Below are 26,507 nucleotides of genomic sequence, written 5' to 3'. Positions count from 1 at the left end.
TTTTTGAAATGATATCAAGGCAGGAAGTTTCAAAAGCAACTGAGAAATATCAGTAAGCAAAGCACTCTCCTTATTATAGAATAAATAATCTTTCCGAATGTTTTCTTGGCAGTGAAGGAAAAGGAGGAGTCTCCTGCTGATCTGGAATCTCACGGCATGGTAGAAGAAACCCCCTGCGAGTACAGGTCAGAAAGCCACACTAGTTCTGTTATAGATCTCAACACAAGTTCTTCATCTCACTGAGCTCCTGCTGTAACATCATTTCTTAATGCCTTTATCTCCTGCAAACAAACCCTACATGCATGGCATTTACTTGGAGCCACACGGAAAGCATTGCTCTCTCTAGCCTACACACACAGGTAGTGAACGGCAGCTTTGTTTTGTGCAAAACTTAAGTGTGGTTGTATGTGATTTATACAGTAGTTGTCGTGTTGTGTGTAGCTTATAGTACAACTTTAAAAGGTTCCCTCAGTTATAGAAAATACTAATGAAAATATTAATGTCTGGGAATTTTCTCATTCTAAAATTTCAAAATGAAACGTTTTAAAATGATTTCCATGCCTGAAAAGGTCATGGAAATAAATACAATTTAAAAAAAAATAAAAAAATCATGGCTTTTTTTAAAATTGGTTTTCATTGATTAGATGAAAAATATATCATAAGTGAAATAAATATTGCTCTTTAACAGTTTTACTGGATACATTTGCATACTAAGTATAATCATTTATATAATCATATATATACACTACTGTTTAGAGTCAGCAATATATTTTTTAAATGAATACTTTTATCTAGCCAGGACACATACAGTTTATCAAAATGAACAGATTATTTTGCGACAATGTAAACGTTTTTACTATTTCAAATAAATGCAGTTCTTTCGAAGTTTCTATTCATCATGAATCCTAAAAAATGTTTCACGATTTCCACAAAATTCCACATTGATAATAATAAGAAGTGTTTCTTGAGCAGCAAATCAGCATATGAGAATGATTTCTGAAGGATCGTGTGACACTGAAGACTGGAGTAATGATGCTGAAAATTCAGCTTTGCATCACAGGAATAAATTACATTTAAATTTGATTCAAATACAAAATAATAATTTTACTAATATTAAATAATGAAATAAATGTAGCCTTGGTGAGCATAAAATACTTCAAATCTTACTGATCCCAAACTTTTGAAAATCAATAATCAGAAATGACTGAAAATATGTTGGTAAGAAACTGTGGAAACCCTATTATTATTGGAACATTAACCAATCCATGACACTGTGTCACAACCAGGTTCAAACAAGTAGCATATTAAAAACCTGTGTGGAAAAAAAGAGCAGAGGCGAGCAAAAGTGGGTTGTGTGCAGTTAGCTTGTATTAATTGCATATGGAGTATCTCGAATCCGTAAATGTGTTTCCATCTCATTACGCTTAGATACCCGTTTTATTCCTCCCTCAGGAAAGAAATGCAGCTTCAGCAGAGGCTCAGAGTCTGATCTGAACGCTACCCTTGTTTAGGGAGTTACAGCACCAGACACACTCGAACATCTGCTAACTGAAGTAACCAGATAGGGAAGTGCGTCCCATACCAGCTGTGGAGTATGACGGGAGCCTCGGAGGCTTTCAAAACTGCATTACTCAGGCTTACACAAGGAGGCCACTGATTTATTACACTTTTGAGAATAGAAGAGCTGGTTTATCATGTTACGCCATTGATGATATTCATTTGATGAAATTAAATATGATATAGTGCATTGAATTCTGGGATACTAATATATTATAGATAGAAGAGGTGGACAGATAAAGGAGGGAAGAAATTTAAACTAATCTGTCAGTAGTTATTGAAAGAGAAATGCTGAATGAAAATATACAGTATATATAGTAGTAGTAGTAGGCGAAATGAATATCTCTTAACAAGGCCATACACTGTAAAAAATTAAACCGTGATTTTTACGGTAAAAAAACGGCAGCTGTGGTTGCCAGAACTTTACCGTCAAAAATACGGTAGCAACGTTATTGGTTTTACAGACTTAACTTAAAATTTACAGTAATAAACCGTATTTTATATTATCTGGTATAATGTGAATTTGCCGTCCTATTGAAGTATTAATATCTGTTTTGTACCATTGTAATACACTGATAACCACCAATCACAGCAGTGATGAGAATCACATGATCAATCAAAGCTCATCACAAGCACCTCTTCCACAAGAAAGTTAATACTAACATATAGAAGCTGCACAGTGTCATTCACACAAACATTAAACGCCATCATGGTAACACATGAAATTTTAAAAATGCAATAAACATTAATTTAACAACATTAAATGTAACATAAAACCCTAATGTACATAACTGATTAGAAAAAACAAAGAAAACTATGAAGAAACATAGTTATTTCAACAAAAATACATCAAATGTGAAGTGTCACACAGGGAATTGTGGGAATGTCAATTTACATTTTTTCACTGTAAATTATCAAATGAGTTGTTCTTTTTCACGTTCAAAAACTGTAAATTTAACGGTATTTTACAGTAAAATTACATTAAATGTACCATTAGATCTATCACAGTTATTTACCGTATATAGTACGGAAACTTTCTGTTAACCAATTAACAGTTTTTCACTGTAGCATCTGTCTTTTCCCGTTAAAATTACGATCATTTTTTACAGTGTAAGGTCTGGGTAGATTAGATGATAAGCAAACAACTAGTTCTTGTAACCAACATGTTGGACGCAGGAGAAATGGGCAGGAATAAAGATCTGTGCGACTCTGACAATGGCCGAATTGTTATGGCAAGGCGACTGGGTCAGAGTATCTCTGAAATGGTGAGTGGTGAGTGAGAATTTATTAGCAGTGGTGAGAATTTATTAGCAGTGGTCCGAGGAGGGACAAACCACAAATCGATGACAGTGTGTTGGGCGCCCAAGGCTCATCGATGCACGAGGGCCACGAAGGCTATCCCGTCCGGTCCGAGCCAACAGAACTCAACAGAGTTCACACAAAATTGTAATGATGGTTATGGGATGTGTGTGTAACAACACACAGTGCATCGCATTTTGCTGTGTATGATGACCCCTGTCCACCGTCGAAAGCACCTACAATGGGCGCGCGAGACTTGAACTATCTGCATATACATACATGAATGTTCAAAAGTTTGGGGTCAGTAAGATTTTTCTTTAAATGAATACTTTTTTTTTCAGCAAAGACACATTTCGAATGTTACAAACGACTTATATTGCCAATAAATGCTGTTTTTTTCTCTTATGAATTATGAATCTGTGTGTCTGTGTGTGAGTCTGTGTGCGTGCGCGCCAACAGATTATGCCAAAATTATTTTAGTCTTTATCTGCACCAATTAATCAGCAAAGGATGACGCAAAGCAGTCCCCATTGCTCAATGTCCTATTGTGGTCAGCAGGACTACTATTTCTAAAATGAAAAGAGGACAAATGTCAGTTTATCCTAATACATTTTCCGTCTGGATTTATCTTAGCGCTATCCGAGATGTTGTGGCATCTCATAGTAATTGGGAGCTTACGAGGTGACCCCCCGTCTCCTTACAGACACCTGCTTGCTGGCAGTGTGTCTGCTCTCAAATTGGCAGCTAATTTCGGTTTGTCCCATCATTCCTAAGGGACTAAAGTGACCTGACAGGCTGTTTGTCTACAGGCACACAAAAGAGTCTCTTAAGTCAGTCCTCTCTTGGCTGGTGTGTCCGGTTCTCTTTGATTTTTCTCTCTGTTTAGTTTTGAGAATTTCCATCAGGCCTTGAAGTCTTTGCAATTAGTAATTAGCAGAAAGCGGTGATTGCATCCTTCCCCTACACCCCTCCTTACCCACACTGTCTACCAGCCTTGACTAGGATCATCCTCTTAGTCACTCTGAGCTAAATTTGACTCGTTTTTCTTGGTGTTTGACAGTGACAATGACGAGAAGCCGCTGAAAAGCAGCCAGCAATTCCTCAGAGACATCAACGAGGATGATAGCAGTGGGGACAGCTCTGTGATATCAGACGATGAGGACTGCGAGTTCAACGAAGACGGGTCGTTCATCGGCGAGTACTCGGGAAACAAGCGCAGGGCGTCCGTGGAGGTGAACGGACACGCCCCTGGGACTTCCTAATGCTGGTTCAGTCTTATGAACTTTTAAACGTTTGTTTGTATGATGTGCCTTGGATGTTTTTTTTTACGTTTTTTGCACGAGTGACCACTTCTTTACAGTATTAATATGAAGGGTGATGGCAGGTTATAATTCTGCACAACATGACAATTATGCCATTATTTACTTATCGCTATGTTGTTTCAAACTCAAGTTGTGACTTTCTGAGACGTTTAGCAGTATGTTCAAGTAGCTCTTTCCATACAATACAAATAATTGGCAACCAGGGGCTGCAAAACCCCAAACATAGACTCTAGCTATATTCAAAGTCTTTCATATGATATGGAATTTAAGTCATTACTCTCCAATCTCATTCACATTTGCGCATATTCAAATATGGCAACATCAAGTAATATCACACTAGGTTTGACATCAATGCTGAAAGACAGAAAGACAGAAAGAAAGAAAGAAAGAAAGAAAGAAAGAAAGAAAGAAAGAAAGAAAGAAAGAAAGAAAGAAAGAAAGTCATACAGGTTTCCATAACGGTGAGTAAATTAATACAAAATGTACATTGTTGGACGAGCTAGTTGTTTAACAAATCACTTTTGGTTTTATAAAACATGGTCCCACTTCATATTAAGTGTCTTTATGTACTAACATTTAAATTAATCATTTGATACAATGCACTTATTGCGTACTGTACATACTACATGATTTTGCATTGTATTTATATTTAAAAAATACCTGCATGTAATTACCCAGACATTTAAATTCTGTCATCATTTACTCACCTTCATGTTGTTCCAAACCTGTATGAGTTTATTTCTTCTGTTGAACACAAAAGATATTTTAGAGCAGTGATCTCAAACTCAATTCCTGGAGGGCCACAGCTCTGCACAGTTTTGCTCCAACCCTAATCAAACACACCTGATCCAGCTAATCAAGGTCTTCAGGATTACTAGAAACTTCCTTGCAGGTGTGAGTTGGAGCTGGTTGGAGCTAAACTGTGCAGAGCTGTGGCCCTCCAGGAATTGAGTTTGAGACCACTGTTTTAGAGAATGTTGGTAACCAGACACCAGTTGGTAGCCATTGACTTTCATAGTATTTCTTTCCCTGTTCAACAGAAGAACGAAATTCATACAGGTTTGGAACAACATGAGGGTGAGTAAATGATGACAGCATTTTCATTTTTGGGTGAACTGTCCCTTTAATTTCTGTAATACATCTATAATGACACTGTTGAAACTTCCCTTACATCTTAACTCGCACTTAAACCTAACCATACCACCAAACCTGTCCTAAACCTTACCTCAATAGCAGCACAAGTGTTTCGCAATACAACATGATCACAATAAGTATTATTATTTGTTATGTAAGTGCATGGTAGTTACATAAAAGATCCCTAATATAAAGTGTGACCTGAAGCATTAGTTGCAGGTTTACTCAACAACAAAACAAACAGGTTTATGCACCTTAGAATTAATGGGGATTACACGTTTGCGGTCGGATTAGGTAACGTTTTTTCACTTTTCCTGCTGAAGAAAAATAAATAATTCATGGCCTGTCACAAAACTGATATCTTGACAGCACAATTTTTGGTTACATCACGGCAATCACGTAACCTCTCTGCACACCTCTCAGCAAAATACGGACACAATGCAACAAAACAATTATGTTATGACTCTTCAGTATATCTACAAAAACATATTTCTGTTTAACAATGTATTTGATTAAAACTGACACGGGGGAAAAAAAATCTTAGAGAAAGGTCAACATTGAGTGGTTAGATACCATATTTTTATATAGTATTAATATGTTAAAATATGATTTTGTGCATTGAAGCTACTGCCATAAGGGGGTTTATGTTATCAGTAACGTGCTAAGATTGCCCTATTAGCTTCTTGAAACTCTTAAGATTCAAGTACGATCGTCAGTATACTTTTGGTGTATTCAGCAGATCTTTTCCTTTTTTTAAATTCTGTTTCGCCTCCAAAATGAGATGATACAAGAAGAAGGGTTTGTATATCATCAAAATCCATGTTTCTAATAATATATTATGTCCGGGCCGCAATCCAACGTAATGTCAATCCAACTTCAAATCCTGCTAACATATTTATTATTACCGAGAGAAAAAAGCCCTTCTGCTGAAATATGAGATGTTTTTTTTGCAATTTTTTTTAATTAGTTGAGAGATTCCACTTTTGAAATGCTCTTTTGTTCTTTTTTTTTCATTTTGAAAATGTTGCTTATACTAAAGACTCAGGAGTATTTGAATAGAATTTTCTGTGCAAAATGTTCATCTTTATGATATCTTCAGGCCTGAGAAATATGTTTTCCTCTCATTTGCTATATTTTGTATTCATGCACAATACTATGAAATGTTGACTATCAAGACACATTTTGTTACACTGAACCTAAATGATTTCAGGTCTCACCACAGAAACAAATATAACAATAAAAATGACTTTTAAACATTTTGTTTTTACATCTATTCTATATAATGATCTTATATTGAGATTATATTTCTATTATTAATATTTAACATTCTGATTCCAGGACAACTGAAAAAAATGCATCAGAAATCCCAGAAATTTCAAGGAATCTCCCCCCTTTGAAATAAGTTATTACATGCTCTTGTGGAAAGTGCCATGTGACCTTTGACCTTGTACAATGTGCGTCTCCACAATACAGCTGTGCACCAATTAAGAGACAGACAGAGGTTTTGAGGGCACAAACTCAACAATTACAACCAGTGCCCAAGCGCATCCTGATGAATCTGAACCCGTCCCACAAGGCTGAAAAGGACCAGGACATGTACAAGAGGGTCACCAGATCAGGATCATTACATATAAAACACACTGGCCAAGAGTCAATGAAGTGGACAGTAAATTTACATTCAAGTTCTTTTGCCTCCTAGACTTTAGCCATGAAAATGTTACAAGTAACAGAAATGAGCACACATGTCAGGGCATGTCAGAACACCTCCAGGGCCCAGAAAACACCTTCCAAAACATTCCAAAGTGCAAAACCAGATCGACTTTTGTAGTATTGTATAGATCAGAAGTCTCCAAAGATGGTGTAAAGAAAAATGCAAATATGAATTTAAAAACGAATCATTTAAACCAAAGCTACAATATTGAAGCCAAAGTTCGGCTAAATGTTTCATTGTCCCTCCCACATTGAAATATATAAAAGTGCCACAATTTTAGAGGTTCCTTTGGACAAAGGCGTCTGCTAAATGACTAAATGTAAATGTTTTGTAGGTCTCCTACACTAGATTTACTTGCATCAAAGGTAAATAATAATAATAATAATAATAATAATCCTCTCATAATATACATTGCAGCATAATTTATTTGCGCACAGTCTCTGAAGCGGTGTGATAAAAGATTCCCCATAAACCCCTCCTTGATGAGAGTCTACTCTGCTCTGATTGGTCATATGACCCAGTCTGCTGAGATTGGTCTACTCTGCTCTGATTGGTCAGATGGTCCAGTCTGCTGAGATTGGTCTACTCCGCTCTGATTGGTCAGATGACCCAGTCTGCTGAGATTGGTCTACTCCGCTCTGATTGGTCAGATGGCCCAGTCTGCTGAGATTGGTCTACTCCGCTCTGATTGGTCAGATGACCCAGTCTGCTGAGATTGGTCTACTCCACTCTGATTGGTCAGATGACCCAGTCTGCTGAGATTGAGCTACTCCGCTCTGATTGGTCAGATGGTCCAGTCTGCTGAGATTGGTCTACTCTGCTCTGATTGGTCAGATGGCCCAGTCTGCTGAGATTGGTCTACTCCGCTCTGATTGGTCAGATGACCCAGTCTGCTGAGATTGGTCTACTCCGCTCTGATTGGTCAGATGACCCAGTCTGCTGAGATTGATCTACTCTGCTCTGATTGGTCAGATGGTCCAGTCTGCTGAGATTGGTCTACTCTGCTCTGATTGGTCAGATGGCCCAGTCTGCTGAGATTGGTCTACTCTGCTCTGATTGGTCAGATGACCCAGTCTGCTGAGATTGATCTACTCTGCTCTGATTGGTCAGATGGTCCAGTCTGCTGAGATTGGTCTATCCTGCTCTGCGCACGACTGCAGAATCCGACACGTGCGCCTTGCACTCGCAAGAGTTTTTTGACATACCTCAGCAGGACACTCTGACACATTTCTAACCGGCATGCATCTCGCGCTGATCACAGGTGATCGGTTCTGCGCAGATTTTGCTCATCTCAAACAAGCCTACTAACTCCATTTATCATGCACTTTGATCATTGAAACTTTGCAGACTTTTTACATTCACAAACAGCTACAGTATATTACACACTACTATAAAGGTAATGTCCAAAAAGCATAATATGGGCACTTTAAGTAAAATTAAAATATGATGCACAGTACAGTAACAATGTACATCAGTAATTATTATTTTAATGTCATCATAAAATACACAGGCTTAAAATTCAGCACTCAATTTTTATGATATGTTATGCCTGGTCCTTTCTCCATCTCGCTATACACCAAAGGGTCCTTGGCTTGATAAAGCTTGGAGACCTAGGTATAGGTTATGCAATATAATATAGAGATATACAATATTATATAACATAAATGGTGCTAAGTAAAATGCAAAAACAAAAATGTCACATTCAATTACATTTTGAGTCCAGGATGAAATATTATTCCGTGTTTCAGTGCACAAATACTGGATTTACTGTGTCAAGCTGTCATTGTATCCTCTGCCTACTACATGATCTTAGACTTTTACTTTATGGCAATTTAATGATGTTTATGACAACTGAAAAGACGAGATATGTGCTATGACCCTTACTTATTTAAAAAAAAAAAAAAAAAAATGCTTTTACCTTCACCTTAAATCCAAATTTCAAAGAAATGTCCTGGGCAATTTTGCAATGTCCTTGTTACCTTTAGAGGTGACTCATTTCTCTAACAAATTGGGTATGGTGGATATTGGAGGAGGAAGCTGTCAACAGTAATTCCAACCCTTTTCTTTCTACGGTCAGGCTAAGTAAATTTTGAGTGTGTCACAGCTTCAGATTAAGTAAAAAAGCAGAGAAATATGTTAAATAGTTATATACACTCACCTAAAGGATTATTAGGAACACCATACTAATACTGTGTTTGACCCCCTTTCGCCTTCAGAACTGCCTTAATTCTACGTGGCATTGATTCAACAAGGTGCTGAAAGCATTCTTTAGAAATGTTGGCCCATATTGATAGGATAGCATCTTGCAGTTGATGGAGATTTGTGGGATGCACATCCAGGGCACGAAGCTCCCGTTCCACCACATCACAGAGATGCTCTATTGGGTTGAGATCTGGTGACTGTGGGGGACATTTTAGTACAGTGAACTCATTGTCATGTTCAAGAAACCAATTTGAAATGATTCGAGCTCTGTGACATGGTGCATTATCCTGCTGGAAGTAGCCATCAGAGGATGGGTACATGGTGGTCATAAAGGGATGGACATGGTCAGAAACAATGCTCAGGTAGGCCGTGGCATTTAAACGATGCCCAATTGGCACTAAGGGGCCTAAAGTGTGCCAAGAAAACATCCCCCACACCATTACACCACCACCACCACCACCAGCCTGCACAGTGGTAACAAGGCATGATAGATCCATGTTCTCATTCTGTTTACGCCAAATTCTGACTCTACCATCTGAATGTCTCAACAGAAGTCGAGACTCATCAGACCAGGCAACATTTTTCCAGTCTTCAACTGTCCAATTTTGGTGAGCTTGTGCAAATTGTAGCCTCTTTTTCCTATTTGTAGTGGAGATGAGTGGTACCCGGTGGGGTCTTCTGCTGTTGTAGCCCATCCGCCTCAAGGTTGTGCGTGTTGTGGCTTCACAAATGCTTTGCTGCATACCTCGGTTGTAACGAGTGGTTATTTCAGTCAAAGTTGCTCTTCTATCAGCTTGAATCAGTCGGCCCATTCTCCTCTGACCTCTAGCATCAACAAGGCATTTTCGCCCACAGGACTGCCGCATACTGGATGTTTTTCCCTTTTCACACCATTCTTTGTAAACCCTAGAAATGGTTGTGGTGAAAATCCCAGTAACTGAGCAGATTGTGAAATACTCAGACCGGCCCGTCTGGCACCAACAACCATGCCATGCTCAAAATTGCTTAAATCACCTTTCTTTCCCATTCTGACAATCAGTTTGGAGTTCAGGAGATTGTCTTGACCAGGACCACACCCCTAAATGCATTGAAGCAACTGCCATGTGATTGGTTGATTAGATAATTGCATTAATGAGAAATTGAACAGGTGTTCCTAATAATCCTTTAGGTGAGTGTATATATATATATATATCTTTCAGAAATGAAAATATCTCTTTTCAGAGATGCTCTTCTGCATTCAGAGATGCTCTTCTGAAGACCTCAGTTGAGACCGAGTGGTTATCTGAGTTACTGTTGTCTTTCTATCAGCTGGAACCAGTCTGGTCATTCTCCTCTGACCTCTGGCATCAACAATCCCACAGAACTGCCGCTCAATGGATATTTTTATCTTTTTCGGACCATTCTCTGTAAACTCTACAGATGGTTGTCCGTGTAAATCCCAGTAGATCAGCAGTTTCTGAAACACTCAGACCAAACACCAACAACCATCCCACATTAAATAAGTCACTTAAATCACCTTTCTTCCCCATTCTGATGCTCAGCTTGAACTTCAGCATACTGTCTTGACCTAAATGCATTGAGTTGTTAGATATTTAGATTAGATATTTGCGTTTAGCAGTTGAACAGGTTTACCTAATAAAATGGACGGTGTTTATATAGGCTATATTTCAAAGAATATATATTGAATGAAAGTTTATTTTTCTTACCTTTTTGCCATTTTTAACTATAACTCAAACAAAATCCTATGAGGTTTATACTTAAAATAACAAAAAAATTGCCAATGACGTAACAAATAAAGTTTGATAAACTTGAAATTAAAAGAGATATATTCTCTAAAAATGAGACTTATTTATAAAGTTTTGCATTAAGAACATGTATCTTGTTCTACACATATGTAAAGATGACAAACCAAGAACAGACTACAGACTATTTCTTGGCATGCAAAATTATGTGTCTTGTGATGTTCTCAGCCAAATTCAGTTATTCAGGCCATGTGAGTATCTGATCTCATGCAGATTGTGCAGGTGAATTGCCATTATTCCATCCAAAGCTCTTTAAGATTAAATAGGCATCCAGCTATAATCAGATGACTCCATGGCAAAAGCACTTGAAAAGCACCCAATGCTTAGTGCTGAAATAAAGTCATTCACAGCGATAATCCCTGCTTCGTGCTGGATTATTCTTTTATCCTTTCTAAAATTGCTTTCTCTGTAGAGCAATGAAACCCACTAAACAACAACAAAAGATTACCCCCCTCCCCACCAGCAGACCTTGGCCTTATCAGAAATGAACCATTTTGTCCAAGGCTATCAGATTCAACATGCAACACACAGGTAGAGCCCACAGTGAACCATAGTGAGCATCTGAGGTCAGTGCACCTGAATTATACATGACTGAGGTATTTCATAGATGACATACAACTCTACTTTGTTGACCCTTGTGTTTTTCTAATATTATGAATATATATATATATATCCATTCCTAGTTATTTTGGTGATCTGCTGTGCTCAGTTGCTGCTACCGATGTACTGCAGGCGTGTTTAGAATTGAGATAAAAAACAATTCTGGAGGAAAAAGTGTAAAACCTCTCGGTCACAAAGTCTGGGATTTTATTTGCCTGTGTTTACTTCTGTCAGGTGAAACTGTTAAGTTCAATAGCTTAGTAATGTAATGTCACATCTCTATTCAACAAGTCTGCCAGCTGTTTTGAATCTTTTGAACAGACAATGTCTGATATGGCAATGCATGACTCACTTTTGATTAATTTCGTTTTAATTAATCAGTTGAACTGAAGTCAAGAGTCAGAGTGATTCCAACATATATGACTCACTCACTGAAGTGAATCATTCAGAATAGTTTGAAACTCTTTTGGAGAAGAGGTATACAATTATATCTTTTTTTCTCTCTCAGGTATTTGAACAAAATGCCACTATCTGTTTTTAATATATCACACACAAGTGACTTCAATGTAGCAAATTAATTTTTCTATGTACAGTCAAGTCAGTAAGATATATTTCTTAAGGATTTGATACTTTTATTTATTTAATTACATTAAAAGTGCTACAAAAGATTACAATTTCACATAAATGCTGTTCATTTGACCTTTCTATTCATCAAAGAACCCTTAAAAAAACTATAACTGTTTCCAGAAAACAATATTTTTCCCCCACAATATTACAGTCTTTACGGTTAAAAAATAAATAAAAATTATCAAATAAATGCAGCCTTTGTGAGCATAAGAGACTTTCAAAAACATTTTCTGAAACCAAACTTTTGAACCCTTGTGTAGTTTAGTGTTAATGGCTATTTTCTCTTAAGTGTAGCTTTTAGCTTAGCTTAGCTTATCTTAGCTATTGTTTACAAAGTAACTTGTTGCTTAGGTTGCTACATTTTGGCTTTCCCAACAACACTCGCTAGAACAAACCGTGCATGGAGGTTTAATAATTCTTTGCTAAGTATTAGCAGTAGTAAGAGTGATGCTTACCTAAATCTTCATTCAATCTTCAGCCTTCATTATCCTGTTCATGATACTTGTTAGCTTGATTAACTATTCCTGTTAGATCTGATAAACGAGGACATGAAATCACAAAAGCACAGGCAAACAGGAAGTTTTTTGGACCACAAGGACAAAACTAAAATATGGCTGGACTGTTTGCTTAACTATTTTACAGAAATACAAGGTAAAGCTAGAGTTTTTGCTCTAAAACGATGTCACAAAACATAAAAGTCCTTGAAGTTAGCATACCTTCTACATTCACTGCTCTCAAGCTGTCTAAAAAGAAAGCAACTATAGGGAACTGGAGGTGAACGCATAGACCATCCTTTGTAAATCAATGCTGTGAAAGTCTTATGGGAGCATTGGGTACAGGAGGTTATCGTTGCCACGCATAAAGCTGTAGTTAAAATGTTTTAGGAAGTGCCTCAGTAGGTGATCCTGAACCAATGCACAGTGACCCTCTCTTGGGTCAACACAAACACTGTTTTCACTCATCGAGCATAAACATAGACCCTAACCCTGACCCGAACCCCATCAGATTTGGATGCAGCAGCTCTCAAAGCCTTAATAAGGAATGAAAGCCGATTGTAAATAAAAACACCAGGGCTCACAGAAGACAAGGTTTGATCTACCAATTATTCCAGAGAGCATTGATGCCGTCACAGAGTGTACAAGAAGGTGGAGGACACACGCTATGGAGGTTTTATTAATAATAAAGGCATGGTTCACGGGGAGGTAAAATATGACAGGTGTCATATTTCAAGTTTGGGCTGCTTTGTTAATAAACAGCAGATTTTTAAGAGAACTACTCTCAAACAAAACTGTCAAGTTGTCAAGTTCAGTGAGAAAAAAATATGTGCTGCAGAATATGGTTGCAAGTACAATGGTTCACACATAGAGTTATAAACAAGAATAACAACCACATGACTGTCTTAAAATGTTAAGACTCACAACCACATTTTTTGTAATGTGTGACCGTTATGAAAGTAAGCATATAGTCATTATGGATACAGGTGATATTCGTCATCATTAAAAGGTGTACTTTAAGTACTGATACCAGAAGACACAGCACTGCCATCTATCAACTAGTTTTATGTAAAAATAAAATAAAAAATAGAATAGAATTAATAACAATAATAATAATAATAATAATAATAGCAATAAATTACACTGATAAAAGTGATTTCAGAGAGCGGTCTACACTTTATTCCCTTACCTGTCCAAAAGAAAAAGAAGCGTGCATCACTGCTCAGGATTTTCTCCGTCATCAAATCTTTTCACCTTGTGTTTGTCTGTTTGTCGTACTGATGTTCTTGCAAAAGAGTTTTTGTGTGTGCATTTTTATTAGACATACAGGTACTGATTCTCCCATTGTTTCCACTGGTAAAGCACTATAACTGTCTATTTCCCCAACAACGATGTACTAAAAACGAAAAAAAAAAAATATTCGCCTTTTTTTTATGTACAAACAACAATGTTGTCAAAACGATCCCTGTTGACATGGATCTGCAAAAACAATTAAAAACGCTGTATTATGATGCCAGACCAGAAGTTGGCGATGTCACTTTGTAAAGAAACACGCCTATAAACTGAAGATGTAATACACGTTTTTTTAAAACGTGCACTTTATTTTTAATTGAAAATGGTGTTGTGTAAATGGCCCCTAATCTTCGTTCTTCGCATCATTAAACAACACTATGCTACTAGCGTAGGGTGACCAAACGTCCTGTTTTCCCAGGACATGTCCTGTTTTCACGTCCTGTCCTGGCCGTCCTGCCTGTTTTTTATAAAGTGATGAAAATGTCCTGGTTTTCATTATTTTTCATTGGGCCATTAAGCGTGTACTTTAAAATAACTGGCGCTTGCCTTTGCAGTTTGCACACAAAACATATGAAACCGGCTTCGGCCCGTCTTGTTATAATCAGCGCGTTCCTCAATCCGCAGAGGCAAGCAGACTGACAGCACGTCAGAATACAGAGGCCTGTGTGTGTGTTCATCTCAGCCTCATTGGTCTGTCAATGTCAGAATATTTGAAATGACCAATCAAATCAAAGTAGGCGGACTTTACGTTCACAGAATTTTAGCAGTGTGACTCGACGCTTCAGTTTACGGTCAAGTACGAGAGAAGAGGTAAGTAGCTAACAGCGTAAAAAAAAAGCCCAGATGTAAATTCACAGATGATTTACAGAGAAAATTCCTGTGTTTTCGTTTCGGTCGGGATCCGTGTAAAGCAGAATGCATGAACTGCAAAGCTGGCACGTAGGCTACGTGTCAGTGTCAAATAAAGGTGCTAGCGACCTAGAAGCCCACATAAAGAAAGTATAGGCTACAAGAGAAGATCAGGAGGATTGAAATTGTTTTTGTTTTTTACTGAAATAGTGTAGTAGATTTTTTTTTATTTTAGTAGTAGATTTTTAACCTATGCTATGGCCATGAAAAGAAATAATTTCATGTAAAAGGTGTTAAAAGCTAAACTTTTTTTTATTTTTTATAGTATTCTATTGTTGCGGGCCAAACATTGAATGGAAAGGATGTATTACTTTATGTATTAAAGTACAATAACATAGAGGTTGTGAATGCATTTGTCAAATACAAAAAAAAGTATTTTTTGATGCATTCACCCATTAACCACGCCTCTCCAAACCACGCCCCCGCCCATCAACCACGCCCCCATCCTGTTTTCTGAAAACTAAAATATGGTCACCCTATACTAGCGTATCTATAAAGGCGGCAGCCAATGAGCATGAGGATTCTCTCTGACATTTAGTGAAACACCGCGGATCGCATCATTTCAGCATGGCGAAGTGCGGTGTTATCCGCACCATATATAATTAAGTACCGTTTTCATCTCATGTAAGTGTAGGCCTACACTATTCAGATGAATCTTCACAATGCACCTTTAATAAATAAGTTAGAATAAATATATGAATTTATTTCATTCACAGCCAGTGGCCACACAATCTCTATATAGTGAAAACGTCTCAGGTTACTAATGTAACCTTTGTTCCCTGAGAACAGGGAACGAGACAATACGTAATCGACGTTATGGGGAATCGCCTCAGCATGACCAATGACTTAAGTACCTGTGGAAACCCTCCAATCGCATTGGCCCGCGTCAGCCGTGATGTGACGCTCTGGGGTGCCCAGGAAGTATAAATAGAGCGCCCAGAGAACATGTCATCCTCTTCGTCTGAAGGGACTGAGCAAGCAGAACCGAGAGCATGGCAGGGAGACGTATTGTCTCATTCCCTGTTCTCAGGGAACAAAGGTTACATTTGTAACCTGAGACGTTCCCTTTCGAAGGGAACCTCGACAATACGTCATCGACGTTATGGGGAACGCTGTACCCACGCCACCATGCTAAGGGGATGCCTGGCCACCACAATAACCCAGGTAACAGCCCCTACTGCTTACACATCAGGCTAACAGTAGCACTTCCCTAGGGCCAACACCGAGCTTAGCTCAAGGTCTGGATACTAAGCTTGCTATTTGCATGAAGGCCTCAGCAGGATAACTCTAAAAGTAGAGGAAGCCTGAACATGCAACATGTATATGGAGGCCTCAGCGGTATAACTCTCATAAAGAGCAGAAGCCTAGCACATATATCAGCAATACAATAAGTATATGGAGGCCTCAGCAGTACGACTCTCATATGGAGAGGAAGCCTACAACAAATACTTGACACCAAACTAGCTTGCTATTTGCATGAAGGCCTCAGCAGAATTACTCTAAAAGTAGAGGAAGCCTGAAACATGCAATATGTATATGGAGGCCTCAGCAGTACGACTCTCATATGGAGAGGAAGCCTACAACATATGCTTGACACCAAACTAGCTTGCTATTTGCATGAAGGCCTCAGCAGGATGACCCTAAAAGTAAAGGAAGCCTGAAACATGCAATATATATATGGAGGCCTCAGCAGTACAACTCTCATATGGCGAGGAAGCCTAGCACATATATCAGCAATACAATAAGTATATGGAGGCCTCAGCAGTACGACTCTCATAGGCAGAGGAAGCCTACAACATATGCTTGACACCAAACTAGCTTGCTATTTGCATGAAGGCCTCAGCAGAATTACTCTAAAAGTAGAGGAAGCCTGAAACATGCAATATGTAATATGTATATGGAGGCCTCAGCAGTACGACTCTCATATGGAGAGGAAGCCTACAACATATGCTTGACACCAAAGTAGCTTGCTATTTGCATGAAGGCCTCAGCAGAATGACTCTAAAAGTAGAGGAAGCCTGAAACATGCAATATATATATGGAGGCCTCAGCAGTACGACTCTCCTATGAAGAGGAAGCCTAACACATAAAACAGCAATAACTATCCCGCTCAATAAAAAATATGGAGGCCTCAACAATACGACCCTCAAATGGAGAGGAAGCCTACTACATATACCGACACAAAACTAGCTTGCTATTTGCATAAAAGGCCTCTGCAGGATGACTCTAAGAGTAGAGGAAACCTGAAACACACAATAAGTATATGGAAGCGACTCCTATATTGAGAGGAAAACTACTACATATACTGTTTACAAGCTAGCTTATTAGATAAAGAAACATATCTACTCTGTTCAGCTATACACCAAGCACCATGCAGACCGTCAGATTAATCTTTCTCCATCATCATAGGTCCGCTGGGCCTGATGTAGTGTTGCACGATGTACCGATACTTCAAAAGTATCGCGATACTCGGAAATTAAAAACGTCACGATACCTAAATTTATCAGTATCGATACTTTAAAAAAAAAACGCCTCCCTATGGACATCTGTTTTTTTTCCTGACGCACGCAGCAAAGAACCTGCCGCTGTCAGTGTCATGTGACAAACTACAGCGAGATGGCTGCATGTGCGAGCACAAGTGGTCCACGACTCGTAGAAAAAGATGATGAGAGGAGTGACATATGGAAGTACGTTGCCTACCTTGCTCTGTTGCACGGTGCACCAATACTTCAAAAGTAAACCGGAAATTAAAAACGTCACGATTCCTTAATTTATTAGTATCGATACTTCTAAGAATGACCGCGTTCCAGATTTGTAAGGCCGGCGATACACTGGCTGCGTGTCGTGTCCGTTATTATTTCGGCTCCCATGTTAACTGCCTGCGTGACACACGCGTCTGGGCGCAGCTTGAGACGCGCGGAAAACGCGTGCATGCTAGAAAAAGAACCGACGCCTATTTTTCACGCGACACGCAAGCATGTTGGAAGCGTTTCCAGGCAAAATAGAATAGGAAAAGATGTTTCTGTCATTTTGACACGAATACATATTAATAAATGACATTTTGATGTTTGAAAGTTTTGACAAATACAATATAAAATGTAATTTGCACCTCTCAATACAGAACGAATTATTCTGTAGCCTATTTTGCCGTCAACACTGCCGACGTTGTCTTTGCTGCTATATATTTATGTTTAACATGAAGTAGGCCTTCCACAACTCTCTCCCCACGTCAAATATATCACCAATGAGGCTTATCATATGTTACCAATATTAAACATTGTTTAATATAATCGCTGTTCATATTTTTATTCAAAGTTAAGAATCAAGATAAAGCTCTTATGTTTCTTATGATAAATGAGATAATGCTGCTAAATTTATATTTTTTTTACCTTGAATGTCATTGCTCTAATTTATTTTTTATATTTTTATATTTCATATTTTGTTCAAATGTTTAATATATCTGCTGTTCATATGTTCATTTATTAGTGTGTTATATAATTAGAATCTTGTCCTGGTTTTAAAATAAAGCACAGCAATGATATTTGAGAGTGTTTCTCCCTTTTCAGGAAAAGTATCGAAAAAGTATCGAAATCGCAATACTTGACTTGGTATCGGTATCGAAACAATAATTTTGGTATCGTGACAACACTAGCCTGATGTTACTTTAAAATGGGGAAAGAGGGAAGGCAGGCTTAAAAGAGGAGGAAAAAAGCCTATCTGCTCCTTCCAGGGCGATCCTCCTCACGCCTAGTCTGGAAGTCCTGGACTCGCGCCGTCTCATGGCCTTGCTCCGTACAATTGGAGGGGCACGAGCGGCGACCGAGTCCCGCTGGTCCTGCCTACGCTCCTCGAAGCGAGGCGGACCAGGACCCCAGGGGCGTCTGGGTGCGGACCTGGACCGGAGCGGTATACAGGACCTGTATGCTGCCGAGCGCGCCTTCGCCTCTCTAAACCTTCCGACCACCGCCTCGACGGAGGTTCCAAAAAGTTCAGAGGGCGAAACCGGGGCATCAAGGAGAAAAGTCCTCTCTTTCTCCCCAATGCCAGCCAGGTTCACCCACAGGTGCCTCTCCGTGACCACCATGGCAGCCATCGAACGACCGATGGCCACCGCTGTCTGCTTAGTGGCCCGGAGAGCCAGGTCTGTGGTGCGGCGCAGCTTGGCCACCGCATCAGGGGATATGCCCTGACCCTGGTCCAGGTCCTTCAGCAGGTCAGCCTGGTATGCCTGCAACACAGCCATCGTGTGCAGTGCACCACAAGCCTGACCTGCCGCCGCATACGCCCTGCCATTCAACCGAGATGTGGTCTGAAGGGGTTTGGATGGCAGGGTGGGAGTCCTCAGCGTCGATGCCCCCTCCCCCGCCAAATAGATGCTCCTGCATCGCCTCCACGTTTGCATAACGCTGGAAGCGATGAATGCGCGAGGAGTATGGTTTCTTCCATGCCTTCACGACCTGAGAATGGAGGTCGGGAAGGAATGGAAGGCTCCCAGGAATCGATGGGGTGTGGCCAGAGAGGAGGCGCTCGTCGAGCCTCCCACGAGCAGCTTCCTCTCTTACGCGCTGCCAGGGCAACTCGAGCCTGGCAGTGGCACGCTCCATCACCTCCATCAATTCCTCATACGCGGGGCAGGAGGGCTGGGCAGGCTCAAGCATCTCAGCATCCTCGCCCGCCTCTCGCTCCTCCTGCTCGCCCTGGCTTGACGCCAGAAGAGCACTGCCTGCTGGCCTAGAAGATGCCGAAGATGCATCATCATCGGCCAGCAGCTCGTCCTCGTCCCGCGCTGACGATTGAGAGAGATTCACCCCTCTCTCAAACTCGTCAGCGAGGTCTCTTTGTGATCCCCACGATCTGAGTCTTCTCTCGGCCTCGGCGCGAGAGGGACCCGATCCGTGGGGCAAAGAAGACTGTCCCTCTCCCCTCGAGAAGAGGGACAGACGAGAACAAAGCGTCCTCAAGGGAAGACGCTCGCAGTGAACGCACTCCACCCCCTCGAGAGCAGAGCACGCGTGCTCTTCACCCAGACACCAAACACACAGGTCGTGTGAATCACCATTTGCGAGACACCTCTCGCACGGGTAAACACACTTCCTAAATGTTTTCTTCGCAGATTTCTCCATACCAACTTGCAGCACTCAGTAAATCAGTCCCTGAAGACGAAAAGAGGATGACATGTTCTCTGGGCGCTCTATTTATACTTCCTGGGCACCCCAGAGCGTCACGTCACGGCTGACGCGGGCCAATGCGATTGGCGGGTTTCCACAGGTACTTCAGTCATTGGTCATGCTGAGGCGATTCCCCTTAACGTCGATGACGTATTGTCGAGGTTCCCTTCGAAAGGGAACTCGATGATGGTAAGAGTTGTGGTAACAAAATGTATGAATGTATCAAAACAGGAAGCAAGGAACACAAAAGAAAAGATGTAAAAATAAATATTGAGGGAGGATAATTATATAGCTCAATTCCAAAACCTAATGAGCTGCCTTGCTGTCTGCTGTCTATACTGCATCCTGTGAAACCAAAAAAGATATTTTTAAAAATGTCTCTGTGTCCATACATTGACAGTCCATGGTGATGATGTTGATTTGGACCCCATTGACCTTTATTTACAGACAAAACAAAGCCATACAGGTTTGGAACAAGGGTGTGGAAATGATGACAGATTGACCATATTTTGGTATACCATATCCCATATTTTATGTTTTCACAGACTTTACTTTTAAAAAAAAAGTATACTTTAGCATACTTTTAAAAAGAGTAGCCTACTTATAACATAAATAATATACTTTAAAAGAACCCAAATTAAGTGCAAACTGAATGCAATGTAATAAATGTAATGTTTTCGTGCACTTAAATTACATGTTATTACAAGTAATTGAAAATGTATTTTAAATTTCTATTAAATGCAATTAGTTACTTAAAAGTACTTTTTGACACACTTCAGTAGGACTTCTACATCTTTATATGAAATTTCATAATTAATTTTATTGCCTATGAAATATGGTGGTTATTAGTATTCTGCTGAATGTAAAGATAAACTAAAATATACTTTAATATAACTTCAATTGAAACTTGTATGTCATGTATTTTACAAATATTTGTAATTACACAACTGTAACAATGAAGTTGCAATTTAGTAGCCTACATAAATATATTAATGTTAAATGTAAAATCGAATAACATAAAATACAATTAATCAATTACTTTACATGTGCTTTAATGTTAGTCAACACATCGAAATAAGTGTACTTTGAGCGCGACAAAATATTATTAAACAATTATTTAAAAAGTAATTTAAAGTAAAACATTTACTTTGACATTATTGCAAATTGCACTTTTTAAAAGTGTACTCTGTGTTAAGAAAGATAGTCATGAAAGTATACCCTCTTTAAGTACACTTAAGTGACTTTTTATTTCATTCACATTATATTATCTGCCAGTAGAGTTTTTTTTTTTTTACAATATACAATATATTTTAAGATTTTAAGTACGCTACAAGTGCAAATTCAATACAATTAAGTACACTTATTTTCCACAAGGGTTGTATAAATGCATTGCTTCCTCTGAAAAGACAAATGATAATGCCTCAGAATTTGGCATTGTAAAAGGAATCATCCATAAATTTTACATCAGGACTATAACGTCTTAAAATGATCACAAGTTCACAAGGTTTTAGAACAAAGTCAAGAGATTACAGAAACATCCACTGTTCTTCTGCTGATCCTGTTCTCACATAAGACTGAAACTTCATTTGTCTCACTAGAAAGGCAATTATGCAAAGACGCCTGTTAGAAGTCATTACTTCCTGGTACAACGCTTTAGATAGTGACTGTGCGATCACACATGTCAGCAAGCCAATCAGAGCAAACGCTGTGGCATCAGCAGGAACAAGAAAACTCTCAGCCATGAAAGAAATAATGAGAGCCGAGCGATGTTAATAAGCTTACATAGCACGACTGGGTAATGGAGTGAGAACCTCTACTTCCTTCTCCTATTTATCTCTCATTCAGTATTCATGAGGTAATTCAGTACACACATTATCATAAACAGGCACATATTGTATATCTTTCAATCTTTTCAAATTCTGAAATCACATAAAATAACTGTTTTCTTTTGAAAAGGTTTACAAATACACAAAGAAAGGAATAGTGAAATTAAAATGATCTACATTCACGTGTACGGTGCCTTGCACATGACACACAGGGGGAAAAAACAAGATATTGTGGAATTAAGAATTTGTTCCTTTGTTTTAGGTACATAACAATCAATTCATGTTTGATTTGTCTCCTCCCATCAAACGTGGCCACCTTTTTTTATTACCAGTGTTATTTTTTTTAATTGATATACTATAAAAATATTAATTTTATTTTTTAGTTTATTTTCTGTTTTCATTTTAATTTGATTAAAGTTGTAGTAACTGTTGTGTGTAGTTAAAAAATTATTTTATTTAGTCTTAGTTATTTTAGTACTTCTACTTAAACTAAATGAAAATTAGAAATGTTGTCATGCAACTAGCTGAAATAAAAATACATTTATATTTTATTTCAATTCAGTTCATGTTTATTTTATTTAAAGTAATGGAAATGTTTATGGTTTTAGTTTTAGTTAACAACAATAACCCTTTAGTACTCATGATATCAGTCTCCTAGAAAAAGCTAGGCTAACTGTGTCATGCTAACCATGAGCCTTTTGAACAAGCCGCACACCTGCACAGTCATATGTGCAAACATTTGTTGGGATTGAATCCAAGCATTTCCATTCCTAGACTATATGTGGTATGAGATGGAGAAAAACAGACATAAATGAACAAAATCAATGATTAAGACACAGCTTTGTGTGAAGCAGCAGTTACATCCAGGCCAGTAGGTGTCATGTGTCAGTAAGTCCTTTAAAGCTGGAATGAAGAAGTACTGGTGAAACAAATGCTTAGTTTAAACCTTTAAACATTTGTTTGCCCTGGCTTTTAAAAATGAGCCCAAGTTAAAGAAACAAAGGGCCAGATTAACTAACATCTTGCGCCAGCGCAAACCCTCTTTTGGCGTTAAAAAACTACTGTACTGTCAGGATTTACTAAAGTGAAAAATTAGCACTGAAAGTGCGTACAGGGTTATTTCTGCGGCTGACCTTATTGCAAATGCATTTGAATGAGTTTCCTTATTTGAGGAGAGTATTTAAATAAATCACACAAGGTGATTTACTAAGGTTTGTGCTAGTCAATTTACTGGTATTATATACCGCCCCAAAAAAGCATGTCTTAAACCAGACGCTAATTTGCGCTGCTCTTGGTAGATTACGTTGGTCATTATGGAAATTATCCGGCTGCGTCTGTGTTTTTAAATTTGCACGTCGTCAGTAGATATTGTGCAAAACTTTCCACTCCCATCTGTGCTTTTTTGTAATTGCGCTTTCACGCTAATTTGCCGTTTAGCAAATCCGGCCCTAAATCTCTCTCTCTTTCTTAATAGAAGCCTTTTAGGTATTTTGTAGCAGATTTTCACAGAGAAACTGCAAGCAAATTAACAAACACGAAAGTTGGCGAAATGCGTTGGGCTAATTAAAAGTACTCAACAGCAAGGGGCTGGATGGAAAAGCCAATAATCCATTTTAATGCGGTCACCCTTAACAGGACCTAATGAGATCTGACGATCAGTCATTACAAGAAAAAGAGTTTACTTCAAAGCGCCTCTGACACTAATGAGGGGGGAAAACGTTCTGCTACGATAGTAGTCTACAATGAGGTGTGTGTTGAATACACGCAGGCTTTCTGATATATTTCATGCTGCGCTTGCAGATAACATTCATTAAAAATGCATGAAGGCATCAATAAACACGATCATTTGCATTTGATGCAAAGCACAACTTTTGATCATTTTATATATCATTTTAACATAGATGTGGTTCGCAAGGTAAATGGGTGAGTAGAAAATAAAACTAAATGGCGAGATTGAACATAAAACAGACAAGACACATAATAAAATGATAATTCTGATATGATTAAAGAACTGTAATGTGGGTTTTTATTGTCTTCAGAATGCTGACTCTTTCAAAATGCTCTCCCTTTCAGTTTTACCATTGCTAGAGTTGCCTGTGTCACCATTTTTGTAAGTTGTGGTCTAGTTTTCTACACTTTGACTAGCAACCTTTGGGTTCAAAACAGTTACTGAATATTTTTTTCTATATTGAAGAAATGCCACAATGATCAGAGGAGGGAAAGAAAAACAGCAAAGCTGAGATTTAATCAAAAAGATTAATAACAGATTGGCCAGCTGTGTATAAATCTAATGCACTCCAGCAGTTTTAATAGGATCTGATCTCGCTGCTTGTAATGTTGAGGTAGAATAAAATGCAGTTAATTGCACCACTGTCACCCATTAAAACGCAGTAATGGGGTTCTGTACAATCTTCCCCGCAAAGCTCTCTCCGTCAAAAAGCATTTACCTTTTCAACAACACTGAAACACTGCCTTTATGGTCTCACAATACCACCTATAAATGATTCAGTCCTCTGTCTGACACTAAAATACCTACATGAAATTTTTTTTTTCCCACATGATCTGACAAATTTCTTTACAGTATTGTGTCGACAAACACCCTATACGGAAGCAGAAATAGCGTGATGTTCTTGTTGTAAAGATATTTAGTCATGCTAAAAATTGTGTGGATCTTTGCTCTTGCAGTAAAATGATTTGTGTGTAATTTAAGGACGAATATTTACATAAGAGGATAAACCAGAACTTTTTGACATGCACTCAGGCACAAGCTCAGGCACACCAACCTTATTAATTTTAATTGATTACTTACACAATGTAAAAAATGGACATAAAGAGCTAAAGTTAACCATTGGTTAGTGAGAGGTTTAGAGTTTGCTTGCATTAGGTTAGTTAGCAAGTGTTTTTAACTACTAAATGTGCTAACATTTAAATTAATAATTTGTGATCCTGGTGTATCATTTGTGATACATCATCTGAAAGCTGAATAAATAAGTTTTCCATTGATGTGTGGTTTGTCAGGATAGGGCAATATTTATAGAGATACAACTATTTGAAAATCTGGAATCTGAGGGTGGAAAAAAATCGAAACAATGAGAAAATCGCCTTCAAAGTTGCCCATTTATGTTCGTCATTGTGCTGCATTCACTCACAAAAATAAATGTTTTAAATATTTATGGTAGGAATTTTACAAAATATCTTCATGGAACATGATCTTTACTTAATATCCTAATTATTTTTGGCATAAAAGAAAAATCGATAATTTTGACCCATTCAATGTATTGTTGGCCATTGCCACAAATATACCTGTGCGACATGTGACTGGTTTCATCCAGGGTCACATTTAATACAATGCACTTATTGTGTACATATGGCTTTATGTTTTACATTTGTAACTGTTGACCCTTCCTTTACCCCTTAACCCACCCTTAAACCTACCCAAACTACCAAACCTGTCCTTAAACTTACCCGTATTCCACCTCAATAATAGCACAGGTGTTTTGCAATTTACATTTTTAATGTACGTATAGCAGTTAAACACACCTTATAAAGTGTAACTATTTATTCTAATTGACAAATGAACATTTAACATTAGTCATACTCAATATTATATCTTGTCTCCCTGTGAAGATTAATAAGCTAAACCACAGAGACTTCCAATAATCTTTAGAACTAGAACTTTTGAAATCATTGTAAAGGCTGTCTGTGTTAATAAATCATATTTCAATATTTTATATTCTGTACACCTACTCTGCCGTAATAACTTGTCTTGGGCTTTGTATGTAATCATGAATATTTAATGATTGTTCGACGGAGGAAGCACAAAAGTGGCTGGAGTGAGGTTCAGCATACGGTTTGATGAGCATTCTCTGGTCATCCATAAGAAAAACATTACTGTAGACAGAGACACGCCGTACCTTATTGGAGGTTGAGTCTTAAAGTTTAGTCACTATGAATCTGTCTCTGAACACAAGCTGCTCTTAAAGCACAAGGTGAATGTGATGTCACCAAGTGAAACATGTTCCTGGATCAACATCTTTGATCAATCAGATTTGAGGGACAAGTTTACAGTTTATTGCTAACTTGGCAAAATTACAGTGACCTAAAGCACAAGGTTAAGAAATCTGCCACCTCTGCTCATGACGGCTCATTGAACATCATACTTGCAACATTAACAGACTGTGGCATAACAATTCTGAACCTGCCCTTTTACAAAGAATTGTTTTGGGTAAGCAAAAATACTGCAAATCAGATCAAGGGGTCAACGTTTGACAGGTTAGCATGACCCAGTTAAGCACTGCTGGTAGATGCTATAAATATACCATCTGAAGTCAAAAAGAAAGTATGTGTCAAGCAGCATATACATTGCAACTATTTTTTGTTTGACCATTTTTGTTAAATTATATATTTACCTTCATCTGTCCATCTTGCTGAGTTGTCTAAAGTCACATGAGGGTCAGATGAGAAACTGGGTTAGCATTTAGATTCGACTGATTGTCGCTTGTACTAGAGTTTCTATTCTTTTCAGTCTCTATAACCACTGAGCTCTAGTTTTATCAAGCAGTG

General features: G+C 38.4%; 1 protein-coding gene across 8 annotated transcripts in view; it reads left to right on the top strand.

Moving 5' to 3' along the window:
• chl1a (cell adhesion molecule L1-like a) overlaps positions 1-6,568 on the top strand; it is a 66,526-nt gene extending 59,958 nt beyond the window's left edge. For all 8 annotated transcript variants that reach the window (XM_084098686.1, XM_084098684.1, XM_084098685.1 and 5 more), the window contains 2 exons: positions 113-185; positions 3,917-6,568. In XM_084098686.1, coding sequence (XP_083954812.1) covers positions 113-185; positions 3,917-4,118 — 275 coding nt within the window. In that variant the 3' untranslated portion in view covers positions 4,119-6,568. The remainder of the gene's footprint in view (positions 1-112; positions 186-3,916) is intronic.
• The last annotated feature ends 19,939 nt before the right edge of the window (positions 6,569-26,507 follow it).

This window comes from Abramis brama (genome assembly GCF_963993115.1).
Source record: "Abramis brama genome assembly, chromosome: 22".
NCBI classification, from domain to species: domain Eukaryota; kingdom Metazoa; phylum Chordata; class Actinopteri; order Cypriniformes; family Leuciscidae; genus Abramis; species Abramis brama.
Note: the sequence above shows the minus strand (reverse complement) of the source record. Positions and strands in the feature narration are given on the sequence as shown.